We start from the raw sequence: 21895 nt of genomic DNA, 5'->3' as shown, positions 1-21895 counted from the left end.
CATATTCAAGCACACAGAAAAGCTTGCAGATAACTGGAACAAATGGCAAGTGCACTCTTCAAAACACCAATAATTTAAAAGTTTCAGGTAAGCCACAGGCCTGCTCCATTTTGATTTTAATCCAGTATGATCTTCCCTCAAAGAGTTCTCTAAAACACTATTCAGTGAAGACTTGTTTTGAAAGGACTGCCCTTCCTTTCATTGGGAGCAGGACTATCCATGGTTTCCTGTGATGCTTAAGGTTTCTGAAGAACACTACAGTATTTTTAAACAGAATTGCTATTAACAAGGACAATATTTTTCTGCCAGCAATTTGGACTTATTCTCATAATATACCTACGTCGTAGTTTAATCCCAGCCAGCAACTAAGCAGCACGCAGGTGCGTGCTTACTCCCCCACCACCCCGTGGGATGGGGGAGAGAATCGGAAAGAAAGTAAACTTGCGGACTGAGATAAAGACAGTTTAATAGGACAGAAAGGAAGAAAATGGTAATTATAGTGATAATAATAATAAAATGACAGTAGTACTAAAGGAATTGGAATATACAGAACAAGTGCTGCACAATGCAGTTGCTCACCAATTGCCTACGGATGCCCCGTCAGTTCCCAAGCAGCGTTCTGCCTCCCCCGGCCAACTCCCCCTACTTCACGTACTAGGCGTAACGTCACACGGTCTGGAATACCCCTTTGGCCAGTTTGGGTCAGGTGTCCTGGCTGTGTCCCCTCCCAGCTCCTTGTGCCCCTCCAGCCTTCTTGCTGGCAGGGCACAAGAAGCTGAAAAGTCCTTGGCTTAGTATAAACACGACTTAGCAACAGCTGAAAACATCAGTGTGTTATCACTGTTAGTCTCACACTAAATCCAAAGCATAGCGCTATACCAGCTACTAGAAGGAAAATTAACTGTATCCCAGCCGAAACCAGGACCTACAAGAAAACTCTGGATGCACTGCAAAGTGCCGCCACTCCCAGGTGACACCAGGCAGACGTTTCCAGTGAAGAACACCTTCGCTAAAGGCAGCACGTGCCCAAGGAAGGGTTTGGTGCGAGGCATTCCCACCTTCTGCCAGGGGATCAAAGCAGAGGGGACCGTGCCTCCGCTCCTCCTGGGACCTGAGCCCCAGCCTGCCTTCCGTCCACATTCCCGAGGGGGCTCCTGCACCCCGGCCCTTGAGCCCTGTAGCCCAGGAACAGCACACGGCCATTGCCAGCAGCAGGGCACAGGCTCTGCATGGAGTGTGCAAGGCCTCCCAGCCGACGCTGCTCAGGCCTCCTCTGCCGGGGTGTGACCTGGCCGGCCTGGAGCCGGGCTTTCACCGGGCTGAGCTGCCACAGCGCTTTCTCTGCTGACCAGGCGGCCACGGTGCCTCCCTTCATTGCACTCTTGCTCACCTCGGTAGGGTACGGCCGTGGTTTTACACAGAGCCCAGCACCAAGACGTGTTTCTGTGCAGGAGGTATTTGGCGCAACTAGAGTGAGGTCGTAGCGAGCAGCAGAGGCTGGCAGGAGAGCAGAGCCCCAAGACGCCAGGGCAGAGGGGGAGGCATGGAGGCCAGGCCTGGGCTAATGAGCGATGGGGCACAGGCTGGACCTGGAGACCTCCCCGCCCCGGCAAAGGGCTGCACAGGGCTGTACCCTCTCCCACCAGACGGGCCCTGTCGACCGCAGGTTGCAGCAGGCTCGAGATGGGGGACATGCACACAGCACCAGAAGGAGGAGGAGAGAGCATCACGGGTGGCAACGCCGGCAACGCCAGCTGCACTGCTCGTGGTGAAAGATTAAGACTTTTCCGGCGGCTTTCTTAGTTTTACTGTCTTCTTTCATAATGAGGTGACTAACAAGTGCCCCCCGAGTCCCCTTGAGGGCCGGCGCATGCCCTGCTGCTAGCCCGGCCCTGGTTTCGCCAGCTTCTGGGGCACCCTAGTGCTGCCGGCAGCGTGGCCTCCCGTGGGCTGAAGAGGCCTGGGAGCCGCAGGGCCTCCTCTTCGGGGGGCACTGGGCCCCGCAGGTGACCAGTCCCTGCCCCGGCCAGCAGCGGAGGGGTCTGCCACTGCCGGCCCCAGCTCCTCGCGGGGCTCCTCCTGCGCTCTGGGGCTGGGGGCAGGAGTCCCCTCCAGCGAGTCGGCGGGGCCAGGGCTGTCCGCGGGGCCGTCCTCCCGCTCCTCAGCAGCACGGGAGTGCAGGAGGCCCCGCTGCTGCAGGATCTGCTCCCTGCACCGGCCTGTGGCGACGCTGATGAGCTGGCGCACGAATGTCGCCGTCTGGTGTTGCAGGAAGGGCTCCAGCTCGCGGACCAAGGCCTCCTCGTCTAGCCCGTAGCGGCACAGATTGGTGATGACGGTGCCCTGTGCCAAAGCCAGCTCCCACCAGCAGGCCCTGTGCAGCACCTGGTTCAGCCAGGACAGCAGGGGCTCGAGGATCTCCAAGGAGCCGCGGAAAAGGCCTGCCCAGACCTCAGGCTGGAAGCCAGCTGCCTGAGCCCTGGGCGCTGGCCTCACAGCCCGCTGCTGCTCCGGGTGGCCAGCGACCGAGGGATCTGAGGGCTGTTGAACAATTATCTCCAAAAAATCCACCTCTGACCGCACGGAGTAAAGGATGGAGTTGATGGGCTGCCTGCAAAGGGGGCACGACGGTTTCCTCTTTGCCCACCGCACAATGCAGCCCAGGCAGAACTGGTGGAGACAGGGGGTCACATAAGAGACGTCGTCTTCAGAGTCGCGGCAGATGGGGCAGCTCCACTCTACCTGCGTGGCCATGTTTGCTTGTTGTGGCAGGGGGGTGAGCCGAGGACAAGGAGCTGCTCCTCCTCACTGGCGTCACACGCTGCGAAAGGGAGAGAGGCCGTGGTCACTCGCTGTCCCGGGGAGGGGAGGGGAGGAAGGAACGCCCAGGCCCCTCGAGAAGGACACCCTCCCAGCTCCCCGAGCCCCATCGCCCGCCCCACGGCCACCCCGGGGGGACGCTTCCCCGCACAGCTCACCTCCGCTGCTGCAAGCTTGCCCCACGGTGCCCGGCCGCCTGAACCTGGCAGGGCCGGGGAAACACAGGGGATGGCTCCGGGACGGGCAGCGAGAGCTGCCGACGGCAGCCCCCGAAGCACCACCCGGCACCAGGAGAAGCCTTGCTCGACCCTCCGGACCTCGCAGGCACGCTCGGCAGGAGTCCAGGCACGAGCCAGACTGGCCCAGGCTCTGCCAGCGCCGAAGACAAGGAGCACAGCATCAGCTAAAACTAGGGAGTTCAGCCTGGAGACCAGGGTCTACCTTCGCCCATGAGGGCAGTCTGGTGGTGGGGCCAGTTTCCCAGAGAGATTTTTGCCATCTCTATGCTTGGGGGTTTCAAGCCCCAGCTGGACAATTCCCAGAGCACCTGGTCCGACCCCAGGGCTGACCGTGCTTTGGGCAGGAGGTTGGACTACAGACCTCCCAAGGTCCACTCCACCCACAGCCTTCCGGTGATCTTACCCTAGTCCTGTGAGAAGAACCAAGTTTCAGGTGGTCATCAGCAGAGTCCATATCAACAACTTTACAGGAGAAAAAAGGAAATACCATTTTTTGTTTTCATGTTCTATACCTCCGTGGCTCTCATCCGTTTGGCGTCTGCTTACTTTGCAAAATGTAAAGTTTTCCACAGCACAGTGCCACACTCCTGGCAGTGCAGCAGAATGGATAAGCTAAAACTCAGATTGTCAAAAGTACATCCCTCTGGATCAGTGGATAAACTACAGTTGCGAGGGATGTTTGCAGAAGACTAATTGTTTAGACCCAAGGCTTTCTAATAGTCTGAGCAGTGAATTCTGCCCATTTAACTGTGTTGGTAAGAACAGTTCAAAGAAGCTTTGTATTTTTATTGCAGAATGCTTAATTGTATTTGTCTGTGTTTATGTTGTGCTCCACTCAGTAGTATAGAGAGAATGCTGTTCAGAAGAAGCTTTTGGAAAGAAAGTATTTCCTTAAAAATTTACTTTCTGAGAGAGATCAACCTCTCCGCAGGCAGCGAGGGCTGGACTCTCGGGAACATTTTTGCTGCACCCTACAGCCTTGTGACAGTCTGGCTCTGCATGTTCTCAACAAAACCAGGAAGCTTTAATTTTTTTCTGGGCTTGCGAGTGTAGCTTTGGGTGCTGCTTGTGGAAGGTAGTGTATTTGATCCGTGACAGTGTTAGAGAGAGGCTCAGGAGAAGGACCCTGTAAAGAAAGAGGCTGAAAAAAGCAAACAAAATGAAAATAAAGGGAGAGACAAGAAACCTTATTAGCAGTATTTTCTTATAGAGGTTTTTGTAGCAGTATTTTTCATTCTATTCATGTAGTCATTTTACTTCCATTTTTTAAGTTCCAAGCCTGTAAAATCGTGTTAGGATTCACCTCAAGCTCAGATTCTTCCCTATCTACTGTTTTCTTCAGTGAGCTTTCAGTCAGATTTTTTTTTTTTTCCCTTCCAAGAAAAGGAACGGTACATATGAAAGTCCTCTGTCACAGGGCATTAAACAGACCCATCTCTTGCTGTTTCAAAAGCCCAGGGATAGAATGATTTTTTTCTCTGGGCCCATTAATTATAAAACATTTGTGGACACTGAGGGGTGAGAAAAGTAATCAAATATTCAGCAGCATCTGTTTTCTATTTATTGGACACGCACCTTCCAAGAAAATGTGAAAGGCTTTTGTTCCCTGGGTCCATAATCTCAGGCACGGCACCCTGAGGGGAGGACCAAGCTCGTACTTCTGTGACTCCTATCGCATCCGCTCCACTGAACTGTCATTTCTAAGCAAAGCTTAGTTGCTGACGGGTTTATACGGATTCCTTAGTATGTATCCAGGCTCTAAAGCAGCTTTCTACTCCTGCTGCTGGAGCGGCTGACATGAACTCCTGAAGAGAATTAACATTTCTATTTTAAGATGCAAAAATAAAAATTTTAGCTCTGCAGGAAAAACGTGAGCAGTGGGATTGTTGTTTGCCAGGCATTTCTTAATTCTCCAAGTATTTTAACACTGAAAACTTTTCTGTGATAACTCGTTGCTTCAGTGGGCTGTACTCTGCCATCTGCCCCCATCACTGGTGGAGTGGTTGATGCTTCCTTACCCGACGGGAGGGTGGAGGGTAAGCTGTAAGGCACTGGGCTTTCTCTGTACCTTTGATCAAATACCTGTGTTGGTGCTCTGCCCATCTGGTTTGAAAGAGCACAGCAGCATTTCATACCAGCTGATACTCTCCAGGCTTTGGGTGAGCCAGGTGCCTGCACACATCTGACTTGACGTTAATGAGTGGCCTTACTGCCCTCAAGATTTCCTACAACTGACACCTGCTTAAGTGTGGGGCTGCACTGTGCCCTTGCACAAGCTACTGACTCCCAGCTTAGCCAGCTATCTGTAACTTCATTGTCATGACTGGTAGTAGACACCTTTGATTCTCCTGTGGGTGCAGGCTGTCTTTGGCACTGACAAGCTGTCTAGGCTGTAATGTTCCCCTGAGCCTTGCTCTGTTTTCTACTGACCTCCATTTCTTTTGAATGCAAAGTTGCCTGCGGCTTTGCCGTATGTTCCGGTGGCTGCAGTTCTTAGGTAAGAACCCTGCATGTGTATGTAAGTAGGTGTATACAATGTATAGGTATATGTGTATGCTTATTAGACTGTAAGAGACTTTATGTACGTGCATCTTCTGTGACCTCTTCTCCCTTTGCGGGAGGAAAAAGGAAAAGGGGATAATGGGGTTTTGTAGATAAACTCCTTTGTGTTTGAGCAGCCATGGGAATGGCATAGCCTGCAAAGAAAGTATTCTTGCATTAAATGGAATGTGCTGGAAGTTCATCCTACAGTTTTTAGGTTCTATTTGGAGTCTGAAACCATTTCCTAATTGACTCAGATGCAAGCCAGGTTTTCCCAAATTATTAGTTCCTGTTTCAGGGCTGGATTTTTTGAAGTTCACATATTTTAGGCGGAAGAATTTATGGCCAGACTAGCCTAGGTCCTCAGAGATATCAAAGTATTTCTCATCTGCTTCAGGACCTGAATAGGTACCCTTCTGTCAGACAAGCTCTCACACACAGGACGTCAACTATCTTGAGCTTTTTTCAAAAGCTGGTCTCTTATTTCAGCGCCTACATAGAAATCAAGCTCTGCTGTGAGAAATGCCCTTCACTCATGCAGAGACAGAAGTACCGTTTTGTATATTGGCGGTTTCTCTGCATATAAATGACCTCATCACAGTTTTGCAGCATGGTTTTCCATATTACTGAATAGTTAATAGCATTGTCTTCATTTTTTTGCCCTCACTGCAAAGAAAACTCAAATCACAGACAGTAGAAGCCAGACTGTGAATTATCTCTCTTTTGAAAATGAATAGGTAAAGTATACCTACTGAAAATATGAGACCTTTGTGATTAATTCCTTGCAGAATCTGTCTGAACTAAGGTAGATAAGCACATTAATTTGAAGGGCCATGAAATGTATCTGGTCAGATATTCTGTTTAAGTGGATGTTGCTTGCTATCTGTTTTTCCTCCTTCTCCATCCACACATAAGAACTCAGTGAAAAATAGAGTGCTGGTTAAACTTAGGATGGCTCCACACCATGACAGCTTGGTGGCAAAGCCAACCTCAAGTGTTTGTAGTGACTCATTTTGCCTCCATACTGCCATTTTCTTCCCCCGAAGATATACTGGTAGAGTTATTCTAATGCTATCACACTGGCTACCAACTGTTTAAAAAATTAGCGCTGGAACAAGTTGCCTGGAGAGGTTGTGGAGCCTCCGTCCTTGGAGATATTGAAAAGCTATCCGGACATAGTCCTGGGCAACCGGCTCTAGGTGTCCCTGCTTGAGGAGGGGGGTTGGACTAGGTGACCTCCAGAGGACCGCTCTGTGAGTCTGTGAAAAAGGAATTGGTGCTCTTTTCAGGCCAAACCATTTGAGTGACCTTGGCTAGAGTATGGCCTGACAGTCAGTTCTCTTGACACAACTGGTGGTACAGGGCAACACCAAGTGTGAAATACCAGCTGCCAGCGAGCAGACGCTGGTGCATGCAAGAACTTCTTAGTCTGACATTGTTGCTGAAGACATGAGTAAATGAATTGTGGAACCCCTGCCTCACCAGCATGCTCAGATGTTTGACCCAACTGCATTTAATTTCAGATAAATGTACAGGATGAAATAAATACAATGATGAATACATGTATGGTTGCTCTCATGCAGGCTGTGGCTCAGGATTCCAGGAGAAGGTGGCTTAGCATGCCTTCTGAAAAAGTACATTGTCTAGGAGCCAAATGGCAGATACTTTCTCTCCAGACTTACTTGGTATTTGTATGTTTTAGATCAGAGCCGAGGTCTCTGTTCTGTCTCTACTGTAGATCAAGGTGCATTTCTAGCATCAAACGACCCTGGGCTCTCTGCCTGGCTACAATTTTTAACTGAAATCACCCAGGAAGAAACAAGAGTCCTGGATCAGACAGAAGACAAAAGGAAAAATCCCTGTAATCTCAGTTTAGGTGGGACTTGGAGATTTTGTGGTCAGTGTCAGATTTACCTCTAACTTGCACAAAGAACATGCTCCATCTTTGTCTCAATTGTTCAGCTCCTCATCTGACAAAATTCTGAAGATTTGTTTGTAGGTCCCCATTAAAGAAGTGAAGATTAAGCCAGTAATCTTATGACAAAACATTCCTGGTTTTCAGTGTGGAGCTAAATATCTTCTCTCCCATCACCTGCAGAAAGAAAGATTCATGAAAACCCTCAAGTACATCTTGTAAGGGCTGTACAATAACTCTCCACAGGCTTGTTTATTTGAGTGAGTTTTGTATGTGAAAACTTTGCACCACTTCTTCTCAACCCAACCTTTACATCTAGTTTAATTGCTACCTGAAATATTTTTGAGTTGTGTTTTCAAAAATTAAAAAAAATAAACTTTTTTTAAAAGATATTACTTTCCTTCCTCCTCTTCTTTCCCAGTGAAACACTCTTCAGAAAATATGTTGTTTCAAAATTTTTGCTTCTGCCCTAGAAATAACAAAGTCCCCTCTGCCTCCACACAAAGGAATAGGAAAAGAAAAAGGAAAAGGAAGACTGAGGAAGATAACAGTAGTACTCTGCGAGAATCTAAATCCTAGATATCATTCATACTTTTCACCCAAGAACAGCAAGGGAAAAGTAAGGACATAAGGTGTGAATAAAATACCTGCTTTTTAGGAAGGGTGTGAAGAGATTTTTAACACAAGTTTCTAGCATTTTTTTAAAATGCCTTTTCTTTGCAGAATATGCTGCCAAACTCCTTAAAAGTAGTTATTGTTGGGCCACCTTCAGCCAATGCATTTTGACATCTGTTTGAAATTTACATCACTTTGTCAATAGACGGAAAGGGCCAACATTCCTTAGGGCAAGGGAATTCCCTCCTCATACCTAGCGTGTTTGGCATGACAATACGTTTATGTTTTTTGGCAGGCAGTATCGTGCCTCAGCCTTCAGATCTCCACTCAGGTCAATTTTATAAGATAAAAGCACAGAAGCCTTTCCTGGAGTCTTTCCTAAGTTATACAGAAGGAATGGAAGCACATTTGAGCCTGGTGATAGCTGCTGTCTTGATTTCCTCCCCCAGCTGTAAATACCTGTCAAATACATGTATTATGCACACTAATGTATTGAAGCTTGAGGTTCACAGGTAGTTCCAGTCAACAAACCCATCTGATGCTTGATGAACTAAAGCTGTGCTGAAATAGGCCTTTTAGATATTACAGGCTATTTTGCAAAAAGACATGTTGTGAGAGCTGCCTTTCTCATTTGACAGAATCTTTTTAATTTCATTTTTGTATAAATATTAGTGGGAAATGCATCAGGCAGACTTTTAATAAAATATACAAAGTGTTAATCATTTTTTCATAAAGTCTGTTGTGTACTGTGTATCAGTTTTTTCCTGATTTTATTTTTTTGGTAATGTTTGGTAAATGTAGGAAATCCAAGAAGTGTTACTGAAGACACTGACCCTTTGCAGCTCTCTGTGTGTTTTTGTTAATTGGAATATTAATGAATGTATACCTGGTGACTTAGGCAACAGGATCATGGCCAGGTTGGGTGGGGCTTTGAGCAATCTGGTCTAGCAGAAGTTGTCCCTGCCCATGGCAGGGGGGTTGGAACTAGATGGTCTTTAAGGTGCCTTCCAACCCAAACCATTCTATGATTCTATGATTCTATGGCATAAATCAGATTTATAAATCAAACAGCTCAATGAAGACCTATTCACATCATCAAATGTCATGATTGTGAGTGTTCTATTGACAATTTGATAGTACCAGAGACATTTCTTGCTTTTGCCAGCTGAATAAAAGAAGGTTGCAGGCTCGCTGTGTCTTGAAACAAGCAAGTTTTTTTCAGTCAGACAGAGAATGAGTTTCTAAGCTACCAGGTGTTTTCCAGTTCTGTTTAGCTGAAGCATGGAATCTGACTTCTGAGCAGAAAAGGTAAATTGTGAGTGAGCCTCACTTGCTTTTCGTTATTTATTGTCCATTCTCTGTTCATCTTCATTGCACTAAACCACAATGTTGGCAGAACGCAGGGAGTGGACTGAAATTCTGGAGAAAACGTAATGAACAGCTGTAGCGTATGGAAGTCAGTTCCCATGTGGACTAAACTTCCTCTTACAGGAGTTATAAAGGTTTGTCCCAAGCAGAAAATAAATGTGTTCTAAAAAACCCCAGGGTACAATTGTGTCCTCATTTTCATGTCCTCATTTCCTCTCCCACTAAGTCAGGGGAACCTGTGAATCTGAAGGCAAGGGAAGCAATGGATAGAGCCCTGTTTTTCTTTGTGTTTTCTGCATTCAGGAGTGGTCTTTCTTGGAGTGGAACAGGCCCACAGATTTTCAGGAAAGGGTCCATTCTGCTGAAGATGGCTGAAGGTGTGAGGTTGAAACTATCACGTGGTTGTCTTTTGCAGGCATGCTCTTGCTATCATGGGAAGTGTCAGTGAGCAGTGATTGCCCTGGAGAAGCCATCATTCTCTATTTTGGTGTCTACAGGCTGGGTTTCTGGTTGGTGTAAACTGGTATTTTTCATTGACTTCCCTGAAATAATGTAGTAAAACAGCAGCAGAAAATCTGTCCCCAGCTTCTCAGTTGTTTTATGTCCTGATCAATAAAACTGGGGGGCAATTGCATAACAGCACTGCTAAGTTTAACTGTAATGTCTTTTGCAAAGTCTTATCTTCAATGTTACATATCTACAAAGCCTGTTTCCATTTCTGAGCCTGTCCAATGCACTTTTCTGTCATGTCAGCCCATCCTTGATTAGTTAGTTGTGACTTTTTTCCTCCACTAGATGGAGAGGGGGAAATCTGGACTTAATAAAAAGACAGGACACATTTACCTTCCCCTCAGCCTTATTCTGCATGGGAAGCTAAGAGTTGAGTACTTCTGCCTAATACACAGTCATCCTCCACTAAACCCAGTGTCTTTCCCACTCCCAGTAAACTCTCGGTTCTGTGGGTGTGTGCTGGGTATTTCCTTCCTGGCTCACTTGTTGGTCTGATAAAGCTGGTCACACCTGGCAATTCTGAATAAATGATAGCCACTCATCACTTTGTGGACAGTGACTAGCAGCTCAAGTGTTTCAGTGCAGCATATCGACAGCCACCTATACTGGGATAAAAGCAGAAGTAGTGAGAAAACTTCTGGGGTTGCTTGGGTGCCGTAAGACAGGAAGGCTGAGTGCAACCAGTAACCACACCAGATCTTAAAGTCATTGCTTAAAGAGTTAAATTAGGTGACATTCAGAACCCCATGGCACAAAATGTTCAGGGTCTTCAGCTGCTATGTGGTTCACGGTGTGGCTGCAGACACTGTGAGACCCACAGGCCTGGAGTGGGACGGAAGAGCCACAGGGGCTTGTGCAGAGCATGTGCCTCCCTCCCACAGCCTGCCTGTGCCAGGCACCTCAGGGGCTGGCCACCTCCAGGCGTGGGCCAGGATGCTGTCTGGAGGGCATGGGCAAGCTCCTGGAAAAGGATTACAGGCTACCACAAGTTCACAGTGGTAAATACCTAGGTAAACAGAAATAGATTCAGCTAAATTTCGACTTGGGAAAAATTCCTAATCTCTAGGTAAGCATGTTCTTTGCCAGAAAAAAAAGCTGAAATATTGAGTTATTTTAAAAATGCTTGCATCTGTGCTCACTTAAGTTCCATGACAGGTTTTTAAAAATAATGCATTTGGAAGTTCTGTGTGCTGTTATTTGCAAATTGCTTCAAGAAAGTCCTGGTTATCCGATTAATTATTCAAAACTATACAATGAATTATTTCTGTACAGGGTTTATGGACAGCTTATTCTAGATCTTTAATATTCATAACTGAGATTGGATCATTTTAATTGAATGCCTACGGCCTATGTCCTGCTGTATGCTTCTGTCCTTTGATTGTATAAATTCCTGCACTTGCACATTTAGAATTTGTTTTTGTGATTTTTTTAAAAAGATCCTGTTTATGTGGAAACTTTTACCAGTGAACAAGTTCACTAACATGCCATGGAAAATAAAATAGGTAGTGTGCTAAGCTGACAAATTTACCTGAAAATTATCTCTTTTCCTATTCTAAGCAAATACTCTCAAGCATTTATATTTTAAAGGACTTCAGTCAAGATTTTTCTGGAATTAGGCAAGTAACATGATGACTGAGGAAAGGCTAAAACTCTACTGGTGTGTTTTGCAGGGGAAAATCCTATACTTTTCAGATTGGATTTGTTTTTTCATGGCCACTGCTCAGAACCAGCTTCCCTCTGAGATGCAGAGTGCACAGTTCAGTATGCATAACAAAGCATCCATCTTGCAATGCATATGGATAACAGATTAAATGATAGCTATTTAAAGTACAGTGAGGGGACACCAAAGGCTTCACAAGATTAATTTGCTGCTCTTTGAATAACAAAAACGTCAAACACAGAAATGTGAGTGGTTAGTCAGATCAAAGACTTCCACAGCTACAATGATAAATGCTCAGACTGTGCCTTACAGAAGACCAAACAAAGGCGTTGAGGGAGAAAGCAAACACGCTGGGTGACTCCTTCCTTTCTCACTGTTTTCACCTGTCCTGATTCATGTATCTGCCAGTCAGTGTGCTAGCTCTGAGAGAAACCTAGAGCAGAGAGAGTGTGGCATGCGCCCTCCCCTTCCCACTGCTGGCATTGCCTTCTCGATTTGTGCCCTCTTAGAAGTGCTCCCAAATACAGTGCAGAACCCCTTAAAAATATCTTTTGTTTGAGCCTGTGTACGCCCTCACTCTGGAGGCTGTGAAACTCTTGGGCCAAGGAGAGTAGTCAACTCTGGGTAACCACGGACTTGTTTTTCCTTTTTCCTATCAAGACCTCTTGCTTCTGAATGCTAGCTCTGGGTGTGCCTATTCTCACAAGTTTCCTATCAGTTTCTGCTACTGAACATGGTAGCATTTTTCTAATGAAGGTGTCTGATGAGGGAGGCATGTCATTGAGTGGCCGGGAACATGGGTTACAGTGCAGTGAGGTGTGTGTGACCCCTCTCCAGAGTGGTCATGGCATATAGGGCAGAGCATTTCTCTGCCTGCTGCTGTCTGAAAAAGAGGCGCTGCTTTTGGAGGCAAGTCAGCATCCCAGTCCTCCTTCCCAGCAAAGAAGGACCTTCTCTGACTCTTGCTGTGCTCCCTTTGTGTCAGGTTGTCCTGAACGTCTGAGCCTGTGTCCAGCAGGCCATGGCAGAGGTGAGACCACGCAGCTTCTGCGCAGAGAAAAGCAGGGTATTTTGCTGCAAACCCAAGCTCGTAGCCTGCTATGGCTCCTGCAGGTGAGTCGGCCTCAGCCCGAAGCACAAGCCACTTGATCTCCACCTCGTGATGTGTTGGCTGCGCGAAGCACGTGGGTTATGGTGTGGTTCCCAAAACAAATTTGCTGCCAGCTTGGTGAGCTCACTGCAAAATGGTCAGATGTTGGGTGGTAGGATAGTCAGTCTGAATCTGAAGCTGTCCTGTGGGCTAGGTTGGGATGTGCTTCTCCTCTGCTTCCTTTCAGGAACATGCTGGGGACCAGAGAGTTGCATCTTTACTGACATGGGAGTACTCCACAGACATGCAGACCTTTTTCTCCCTACAACCCCCGTCGCGCAGTGATTTTAGACATTTGCATGAGATACTTGAGGGCAGACACTTGAAGAGGTGTTGGTCTGGGTGAGTTCTTCCCATTCTCTCTCCCCTTCGCCTCCCTCCCCAGGCAATAGTTACGCTGCTAAAACACATGCAGTTCTCATGCTTTATACTGCAGAAATAGATTTATTCCCATGTGCACTACACAAATGCCTCTGGTGGTAGTGTCTGACTGTAACTTCTGTGCAGACAAATGTTTTTTGGCCTAAGCCACTACAGCCTGGTTCAGTGCCCACCAAATTACTGTGTGCGCTCCCACTTTGACGAGCTCTCTGCTCCATCTCTGCTGAATTGCCCTTTGTCACTTTTCCAGTGATAGCTACTGAACTTATTCTGATCAACAGCAAGGAAAGGATTTTGTCCAGATAATCTTTTTCTGTGTTTGAAACAAAGAGCCTAGCATTTTTAGCATGTGAATAATAGATCATTCAGAGGAAAAATCCTCCCTTCTGGACATATATTTCAAAATTTGTGGCATGTTGTAGCTCCACAGACAGTCAAAAAGGAGTTCCTGCTAAAATTTCCATGCATGTTGATACCTTGTATTTTCAGCCTTTATTTTTCTTGTGACTTTACTGTCTTACTGATTTTCTTAACTTTTCTATGCCCTGATAAATGACTTTTCTTCCTTTGGAAGGAGTTTACTTTTAGATGCTTTCAATCTTCATTTAAAAGTTGGGTTTGTATCCAGATTATTATTCTCATTGATTTCTGTTTCTTCCTCCTCCCAAATTCTTAATAACTTTGTATCATGTCAGAACAAAAAAAATGTTACACATTTGGAGGGATGTTGTATGAGATAAATGATACATACCACTTAGCTGTTTGCTCAGCAGAAGTGGCAGCATTTGTTGTCCGTTCGCTTGTTTATGGTGGGAGCAACATTCTGTAATAGCTGGAACAGCTACTGCCCGAAAAGAGATTGAAAATGCCATATTTTCATTCCACACACAGAAGTATGGGGCAAAGTGGAAGAGGGAGAGGAGGAAAACCCTTCCAATAAACATAACCTCCAGTTATTCTCTAACCTTGCTTGCACTCTGCTGCTCTGTAATAACACTGTCATTGGTGACAACCATCCCATCCGATAGATGGTTTAAATTGTTCTCAGCTTCTTCTTGCTTTTTCTGTGTGCCATTTCTCTGGGGGGATTTAACGTTAAAATTGTTTAATCAAAACTCAGATTCTCTCCTGATGTTGCAATAGTTTCATTCTCAGCTGGTGGTGCCGAAATTGTTCTTTCCAGGGGAGCAGCCTTTGCGTTAAAGCTGCCCTTCCAGTGTGAAGCGACTGCATTTTTTGCTAGTACCCAAAGGACAGGGGGAAGGTTGGGAATTTTTCAGTCTTCCAAAAGGTGTCAGTAGGAAAATGTACATTGCCCAAAGGTAACCATCCATGCTTCTCTCCTCACTTACTTGATCCTGCCCTATCAGCCAAACTGCAAAGCTCCCTTCCCTCTGCTTTGAAATCTGAAAAACCTTATATTTTATCCATTTCCATCGGGAGCAGCAAGCAGACTTTGTGCTCAGGACCTCTGCGTGACTGAAGTCCTACATGGCTTTCAGACAAAGCAGCCTCTCTGCTCTTCCAGCTTGCTCTCCTTTCAAAAGGAGACACTTTGGGTTTGGAAAAATATTGGTTGGTCAGCTTTTACAGCTGTGTAAATAAAGAATGAAGAATAAAATCTGGAGGCATAAAAATGACAGGTCTAAAAGTTCTTGTCTTTGTCTCAGGTCTGTTACATCAATGTAAATTGGAAGGGAATCTCTTGCCTCAAATATTTCATTTCCACCCCCAGTGGTAGATATAGTCTACTGACTCCCTGACCAGCTCTTTAAATTAGTATGCTGTTCCCCTTCTTTTATGTGAATTACTATGAGGACACATTTGTCGTGCCTTTGCCAGCTGGATTGCTCTGCTGTGCATAGCTTGACGTGATACGGCACTTCCAGACGCATGAAATATTTCCATGTTTCTGATATTTCAGTGAGTGTCTGCATGACAGCACAGAACAAACCTGCCCAAATACGTGGTCCACCAAATTACCAGGCAATTAACTCACTCCAAGTTACTAGTTGTTGCGCCTTGCTCTCCTGAATTATTCCTTCCCCTGTGATGTGGCAGTGCCCTAAGAGCGCCTTTTCTTTGTGCTGCAGTAGTTTGTGACGGCCCCGACATAAAGCACAGGATTCCCACCACTGCTTCCCCCTGCCCTTCCACCAAAGCCACTGAGTTCACAAGTATACCACTGAATATTGTCTGCTTCCTCAAAATCAGTCACTCTCTGCAGAGTCCTCCCCTCTTCAGCCATCATTCCTCCTTTCCCAGATCTTGCCTGACTTTGGACTGTCTGCCGCGCAGTGACATGTTCATCTCTTCCTCACTGCAGTCAGCTCTGACACGCTCTTGTCTGTCTCTCAGCGAGACAAAGTTGTTTTGTTCAAGATCATGAGGCACTGGGGTTTGAAAGGAATCTCAACGTTCGGTAGCAGGGGAAAAATGGCATTGCTGGAGGCTTGATTTAGGTGTCCTGTGTCGTGCCACTGAGGCACCTCAACCAGGGACTGCAGGCCTCCAGCTGCTGCTCCAAAATGAAGTGGATTTTGTGTCTGCCAGCCGGAGGTGGGGATCTGGGGTAATGCAGGGAAACTGACAGATTGGTGATGCCCACCCTTGGGCAGCGGGATCAAAGCATTGGACCTTGTGAGCACGACTCAGTTGCACTCCAGGCATTCAGACATCCAAGGACAAATCCTGCCTGTCTTTTTTAAGAGATGCTATGATTTGGTTTTGTACCTGAATCCTGACCTGCAGAGAGCTTCTCCAGCCTGGACTCCACGTAGGCATATGGGTGTGAGCTTTTACATCCATCCTTGCTGTGTAACCCAGGCATGAGATGCAAAAAGCCTACAGCTCTCTCAAGAGACATTGAAGGAAACCATTTGACTACCTGATTTCTCCCAGAAGAAGGATGTCTCCTTTTTTCCCTTCCCAGTCAGAAGAGGCTCAGTTGGGAGGGACTTCAAGTCCAACACTTCAGTCCATTTTTGCTGGAGGGCATGCCTGGAATGCACAAAACCCACCTCGGAGTGCATACCTAGTGACCTTCTTCCTGAATCCGAGGGGGCAGTTTCTCTCCTGTCATGCCTGCAGGAAGCACTTCAGTGAAGAAGATTAACTTTTTTTTTTCCTTTTGTGGCTAGATACCTGGGTGACAGTTATCGACAGCAGGTGTAAGGAAGCAGGTGCTTAGTGCTAGCTTCCTGCTCCAAGTGGGCTGCAGACTGATGCCAGAGGACAACATGGCTCTCTAAGCGGAAGAATATGATCACTTCCTTTTTCTCCCTCTCAGTGAATAAACTCTGCTACTGCCCTTTCCAAAAAGAGAACCATGCTACCTTTTTGATCTTTAATTTCTTTTAATCTCTTTACTCGTTTACCCACTTAATCCAAGGAATCTCCTTGCTGCCCTGACATAAGAATAGTTTATTATTGCCTCTAAATGAGTAATTGCTACTTGACTCTGTTGTTGTTGTTGTTTAGTTTCTTTATAGAGTGTCTGAGACAGGGCTAGTTTAAGTGTATAATCCTGGTGGTTATTTTGAAGACTTGCTTGTGACACATGAATTGTCTTCCAGATTATATATTGTAAACGGACAGTTTTCTGAGTACACTTAGCTGGAAGAAAAACTCATTGGGTCTCATATCTGGTCATTTGAAAATCGTAAAATTACTGTAAAAACCCTTCTCTCTTGACTGAAAAGTCGTATCTTGTTCATTGTGGCAAAAGCAGATCTTAGGTGAATGTGCTATGCCACGTAACTAATTTGTGAGGGTGACTCAATGAAAAACAAAAGAGCAGCTTGACATGTATGGCAATCAGTGTAATGAGCTGAAATTCATGGCAGGAGAGAACATCCTTGCATACGGAGTATGAAGGTGAACAAAAGAAAAGAAGCAAAGAACCATTCTAACAACAAGCCCCCAAACATTTGGAGGGAAAACAAAAAGGCAAACACTTTGTGTTGCAAGTTAAGCAAATCTCTGGTAGACAGGATTAGGAAAAAAATTTCCGACAAACTGTTTTTGCAGTTACCCACTTCAGAGCTCAGGCACAGCTCAGGCTCCTCTCCTATTGCTGCCTCTGGCCGCGGCAAGGCAGCGCTTCCACTTCTGGACTGCGTGACAATTTCTATGTACCCAAACCTGAGCTATATTTCCACAGACCTGTCTTGGTTTTGACTCCGTTCAAAGAACATTTTTCATGTCTTCTCACTCAAACTCTTCTTCCCAAATTGAGGAAGAAGCTCAATAGCTTCAACAGCAAAATAGCTCCTAGCAGCCTGAAACTGTCTTGCTATGAGCATGCCCGGAGCCTAGTGCACGACATCACCAAGTAAGAGATGTCAAAATAAGTATTTCGTCATAACAAATGTTTGGACATGCTTTGTGGCTGATTGATATATGTCATGAAATAAAACTGCGTTAAATTTTTCGTACACGGTTTTACTTTAAAAAGTTTATCAGCTCCCGTTGGCAATTGCTTTCTGCTCTAAGGGTCTATTTTAAGACTGAGCTAGTGAAGTTGCATGTTGCCTTTGCCAGTATTGCTTTCAGCAGACTTTTTTTTTATCCTGTTCTTTGACATTGCTTCAGGCAGTCTGAGCGCTTGAAGATGTCCAGTGCCAGTACAAGATCTGTGTTGCCAAATGAACTCACTGGGGTGCCTTAAACTTCCCTAGCTGCCAGTACCACAGAAAGTGACACAGACTAATGGGTGCAGTGGAGAAATAAAGAAAGGGTTACCACTTCCTTGGCAAAGCTGTTGATGATGACATGTCACTTGAACCTTGGAAGCTGATTTTCTGACAGATACTCCCACACTTTGTGGGCAGAACTGTCACAGGCAGATCTAATTGAATAGTGAAATGTCGTTCCTTCCTTTTTTCTGAAATTATAATTGTAACTAATATTTCATGTCAGATTTGGTAACCTTGGAAGTTAATGTTATATCTTCCCTTCCATAAGACAAATAGCAATATCGGTTTCCCCAGGCCTTTGCTAGTGTGGAGTAGTGGAGATCCTAGACACTTTTACGCTTGGCACAGTACAAGGATGAGAAAACCCCAGTACATCTGAAAGGACCATTCCTGGGCAACAGGGGCATGAAGGTGGAGATTTTAAAAATGAGGATATGTGGCAGCCTGACTCCTCCAAACTCTGTTCCAGATTGGGTGTCCAAATCTCCCTCACTTAAATTTATAAGGCTGCCTAGACCTTCATAGCATTTCAATATCAGTCTCTCAGAAGTTATAATAGTTGGTATTTGTGAGCTGGTACTTATTGTCTAATGTGGCGAGTGCAATGACACCACTTGCTGGCACTATGCACGACAAAGAGTCACTGTGTGGAAATATAACCCAGATATGTCACTATTGCCGTGCGATTCATTAGAGTCAACCACGTCAAACTGACAATGTTGTCATAGCTGTTCTGAATTTCTCAGTTCTTGTCTCCCCTTTGCCTTGAATTCTTTGGTTTTTTTAAATAGTGGAAAGAACAGTGTATTGAGTACTTGATATTTTTGCTCGGGGGGGATGAAAATACAGAACTTCAGTTTGGTTTTAGTTAAGCCCTATCATCATCCTGCGTGTCTGTCGGAAGAGCATGAGCCATGTCTCTCAAGCTTTTTCTGCCAGACAATACCAGGTTTCTTTGGGAAAGAGATGAGAACGCTAGTAAGAAACTGATGGATTATTTGGATTTGGGTGGAAAATCTGTTTCAACAGTTTCTCCACAGCGATATCATATGGAGCCAGGGCAAAGACTAACGTAACAAGAACAGTAACCACGTTTTTTTCACCTATCAGGATGCGTTGTCCTGAGAGCGGAATGGAAGTTGGAAAATTTGCTAAGCATAAATTTATACACAGTGGCGATCCATCAATCTAAATTAAGCTTAATTGTAAAATGCATGGCTTGTGTTACAAGTATTTTGAAATTATGGCCTAAATAGTTAAAAAAAAAAAAAAAGGGAAAGAAAAAATTGCAGTATTTGAAATAGTGGATTAAAATTTTCAGAAGCACTTGAGGAGCTTTTGTCCAAAAGTCTTTCTAACCTACTAAACCACTTGTTTTTAAGAATTTCTTATGCGGATAACCCCCCCCACACACACACATTTTAGCAAGGGACATTGAGCTGCTCTGTCTCACTGTAGACAGGTACTTACTGACATTGAAACAAGTTTGTGGGAGATTAAAAACAGAGATGATGGATGACCTGTACATGAGGTTTAGATGGGTACAAAAGATAAGGCCCCATCTGTACTGTGAATTGATTCTGGAATCACTGACTGAAGTTCGGGAAAACACCTCAAGCTGACTGCAAACCTTCCACTGAATTGAGTGAAGCCAGGCGAATATCACAAGATTGCAAGATTAAGGAGGCAATTTTGAGAGTGGGAGCATTCTGAAAATTGTAATAAGCACTCGTTTCCAGCTGAGAACCAGAAAATATCAGGAAAAGGCTTGAAACAGAATTTAGGAGTCACCTTAGTGAAAACTTTGAAAAGGGTGAAATGTGTTGGATGACAGTATCTGCAGATTCTAACTTCATTTGTCTGCAGTGAGTTTGATTAATCCCGTTAGAAGTAGCTGTTTAGGCAGCCTTCTGATGCTATGCAACAGTATCATCCCCATCACACACATGCTTGTCTTTGATGCCTGTTTTCAGAATAATTTCAGGCGTAAACTGCCTTGAGTAGCTATGTATCAATTTGTCTTTTTAACCTTCACTACACTGTTTCATATTCAAAATTCAGATTTTAATCGTGGGAATTAAGTACTAATCCAGAAGTCTTTCTAACCTTCAGGATCTTCGATCTATGTAGATACCTTTTGATTTCCAAACTGAGCCCTTGTTATCAGTCTTTAGAATAGAAAAAAGACACCGTTATAGGCTCAAATATTATTTAAAATGGTGGTTGGGAAAACACTTACAGATTTTTAAGCAACCAGGCTTAAGCATCTTGCTAGAAAAGCATCTAAGCTAGAAAAAGACAACGTTGGGTTTGGACTAGATCTCTGCCAGAAACCTTCCTTCCGTTTCCACTTGGTTTAGCTCGCAAGCACACCTTCTGAAGGAAAGGGAGGTGGAGCGCGGAGTGTGCAGTGATTTGGTCATTAATGGTGAAAAGCACCCTTTAGACACCATCTGCAGTGGGCATTTCTATTGAGCTGAGAGGAAGTAGTGGGAAAAGCGATCAAACCGCTGTACTGGGTCTGGCTGGGATGGGCGTAATGTTCTTCCCAGCAGCCCACAGGGTGCTCCGCTCTGCATTCGTGACTAAGAAGGTGCTGGTAACACACACCAGTGTTTTGGCTAATGCTGGGCTGTGCTTGCACAGCATCAAGGCTTTCTCTGCTTCTCACGCTGCCTCCCCCAGCAAGCAGTCTAGTGGTGGGAAGAGGCTGGCAGAAGGCACAGCTGGGATGGGTGACCTGAACTGGCCAAGGGGTATTCCATATCATATAACATCATGGTCCGCGGTAAAGACTGGAGGGCTGCTCTTGCTGAAGTAGCTGTTGCTCGGAGACTGGCTGGGCATCAGTCTGCTGGTAGGAGGCAGGGAATGACCACGTTTGCATCACTTTTTTGAAAAGCCTCTTTCATATTAAATGGTCTTCATTTCAGCCCGTGAGTTTTCACGCCCCATGAGCAAGCGGCTACATGGGTGCTTAGCTGCTGGCCTGGGTCAACCCACAGCAACCACACAGCTCGTAGATGAGTGGCCTGTTTTGGTTTGGGGTTTTTTTTGTTTGTTTCCTCCTAAACTTGAAAGCCACAAGAGGATAATTAAAACTTCAATTCCAGAAAAATAACCCATCAAAAAAATTCTACTGCGTATTTCCTAGAACCAGCTAGACCCTATTAAGGGACACTTTAGGGAGCACATGAATTATGAATGGCTACCAACTTATTTTCTCGGAACAACTACCTCATTTCTTTCCTTACTGCTGCATAATTTTAGCCCTTAGGTGACAAAAATCCTATTGTATTTACGTTAATTACATTGTACACTTACTATCTTCTAACTTATCTTTACAAGGTCCCCCAAACTCTTCAAAAGTATTAATTTATTGTTCTGCATCTTGCCAGGGCAGGGATGATCTCAGCAAAGCAGAGAGCTGTGAACCGTTTCCAGTTGCCCATCATTCATTCTTCAAGCCAGAGAGTATGCCATGTAAGTTCAACCAAAGACTTCAGTTTGGTATCTTTCACAATCAACCGGGGACTTGATACAAAAAAGGACTCCCTGAAAGTTCCTACTTCAAAAGTTTCAAGCACAGGAGTTTTACCACGGTAGTAGAGACCCTAAAAATGATTCTGGTTGAGCTACCATGGACTGTAGAACGGGAAAAGAGTTACCTAGTTCAAGAAATAATTTAAAGTGCATTACTCTGGAGCAGTTACATGGAAATAAAAGTAGGAGTACTCTGTCGACTGCTTTGCACATCAGTGGAGTGCTGCGTGCATTTTCATGCATGCAGTAGGCCAGTAAAATGTTCCCTAGGATTCTGTGGAAGCAGGCAAGGCACATTAGCGCACTTAACCCACCTTCAGTTGCCCTGCAGCAGGGTTCCCTCTTCCACTTGTGTCTTCTCAGGGAGCGCACCAGTGTCTTCTCAGGGTGTGCAAGAGTGTGCTCTAGGAAAGATGTGTAGCGGACAGACCAGCCTGGTTGGTGGTGGGGTCACAG

General features: G+C 45.4%; 1 protein-coding gene across 7 annotated transcripts in view; it reads left to right on the top strand.

The window, feature by feature from the left end:
* The window catches only part of LOC142026649 (uncharacterized), a 103182-nt gene that overhangs the window by 41045 nt on the left and 40242 nt on the right, over positions 1-21895 (top strand). For 2 of the 7 annotated variants that reach the window (XM_075019859.1, XM_075019858.1), the window contains exon 5: positions 21295-21609. The exons of 1 other annotated variant lie outside the window; for it this stretch is intronic. In XM_075019859.1, coding sequence (XP_074875960.1) covers positions 21295-21502 — 208 coding nt within the window. In that variant the 3' untranslated portion in view covers positions 21503-21609. Of the gene's footprint in view, positions 1-12653; positions 12782-13005; positions 13161-21294; positions 21610-21895 lie in introns of those variants that run through there. 4 more of the 7 variants (XR_012648872.1, XR_012648873.1, XR_012648874.1 and 1 more) reach the window with 4 other exon arrangements.

The sequence above is a fragment of the Buteo buteo genome, chromosome Z (genome assembly GCF_964188355.1).
Source record: "Buteo buteo chromosome Z, bButBut1.hap1.1, whole genome shotgun sequence".
In the NCBI taxonomy this organism is placed as follows: domain Eukaryota; kingdom Metazoa; phylum Chordata; class Aves; order Accipitriformes; family Accipitridae; genus Buteo; species Buteo buteo.
The sequence above is the reverse complement of the archived record's forward strand: the minus strand, read 5'-3'. Positions and strand labels throughout refer to the sequence as shown.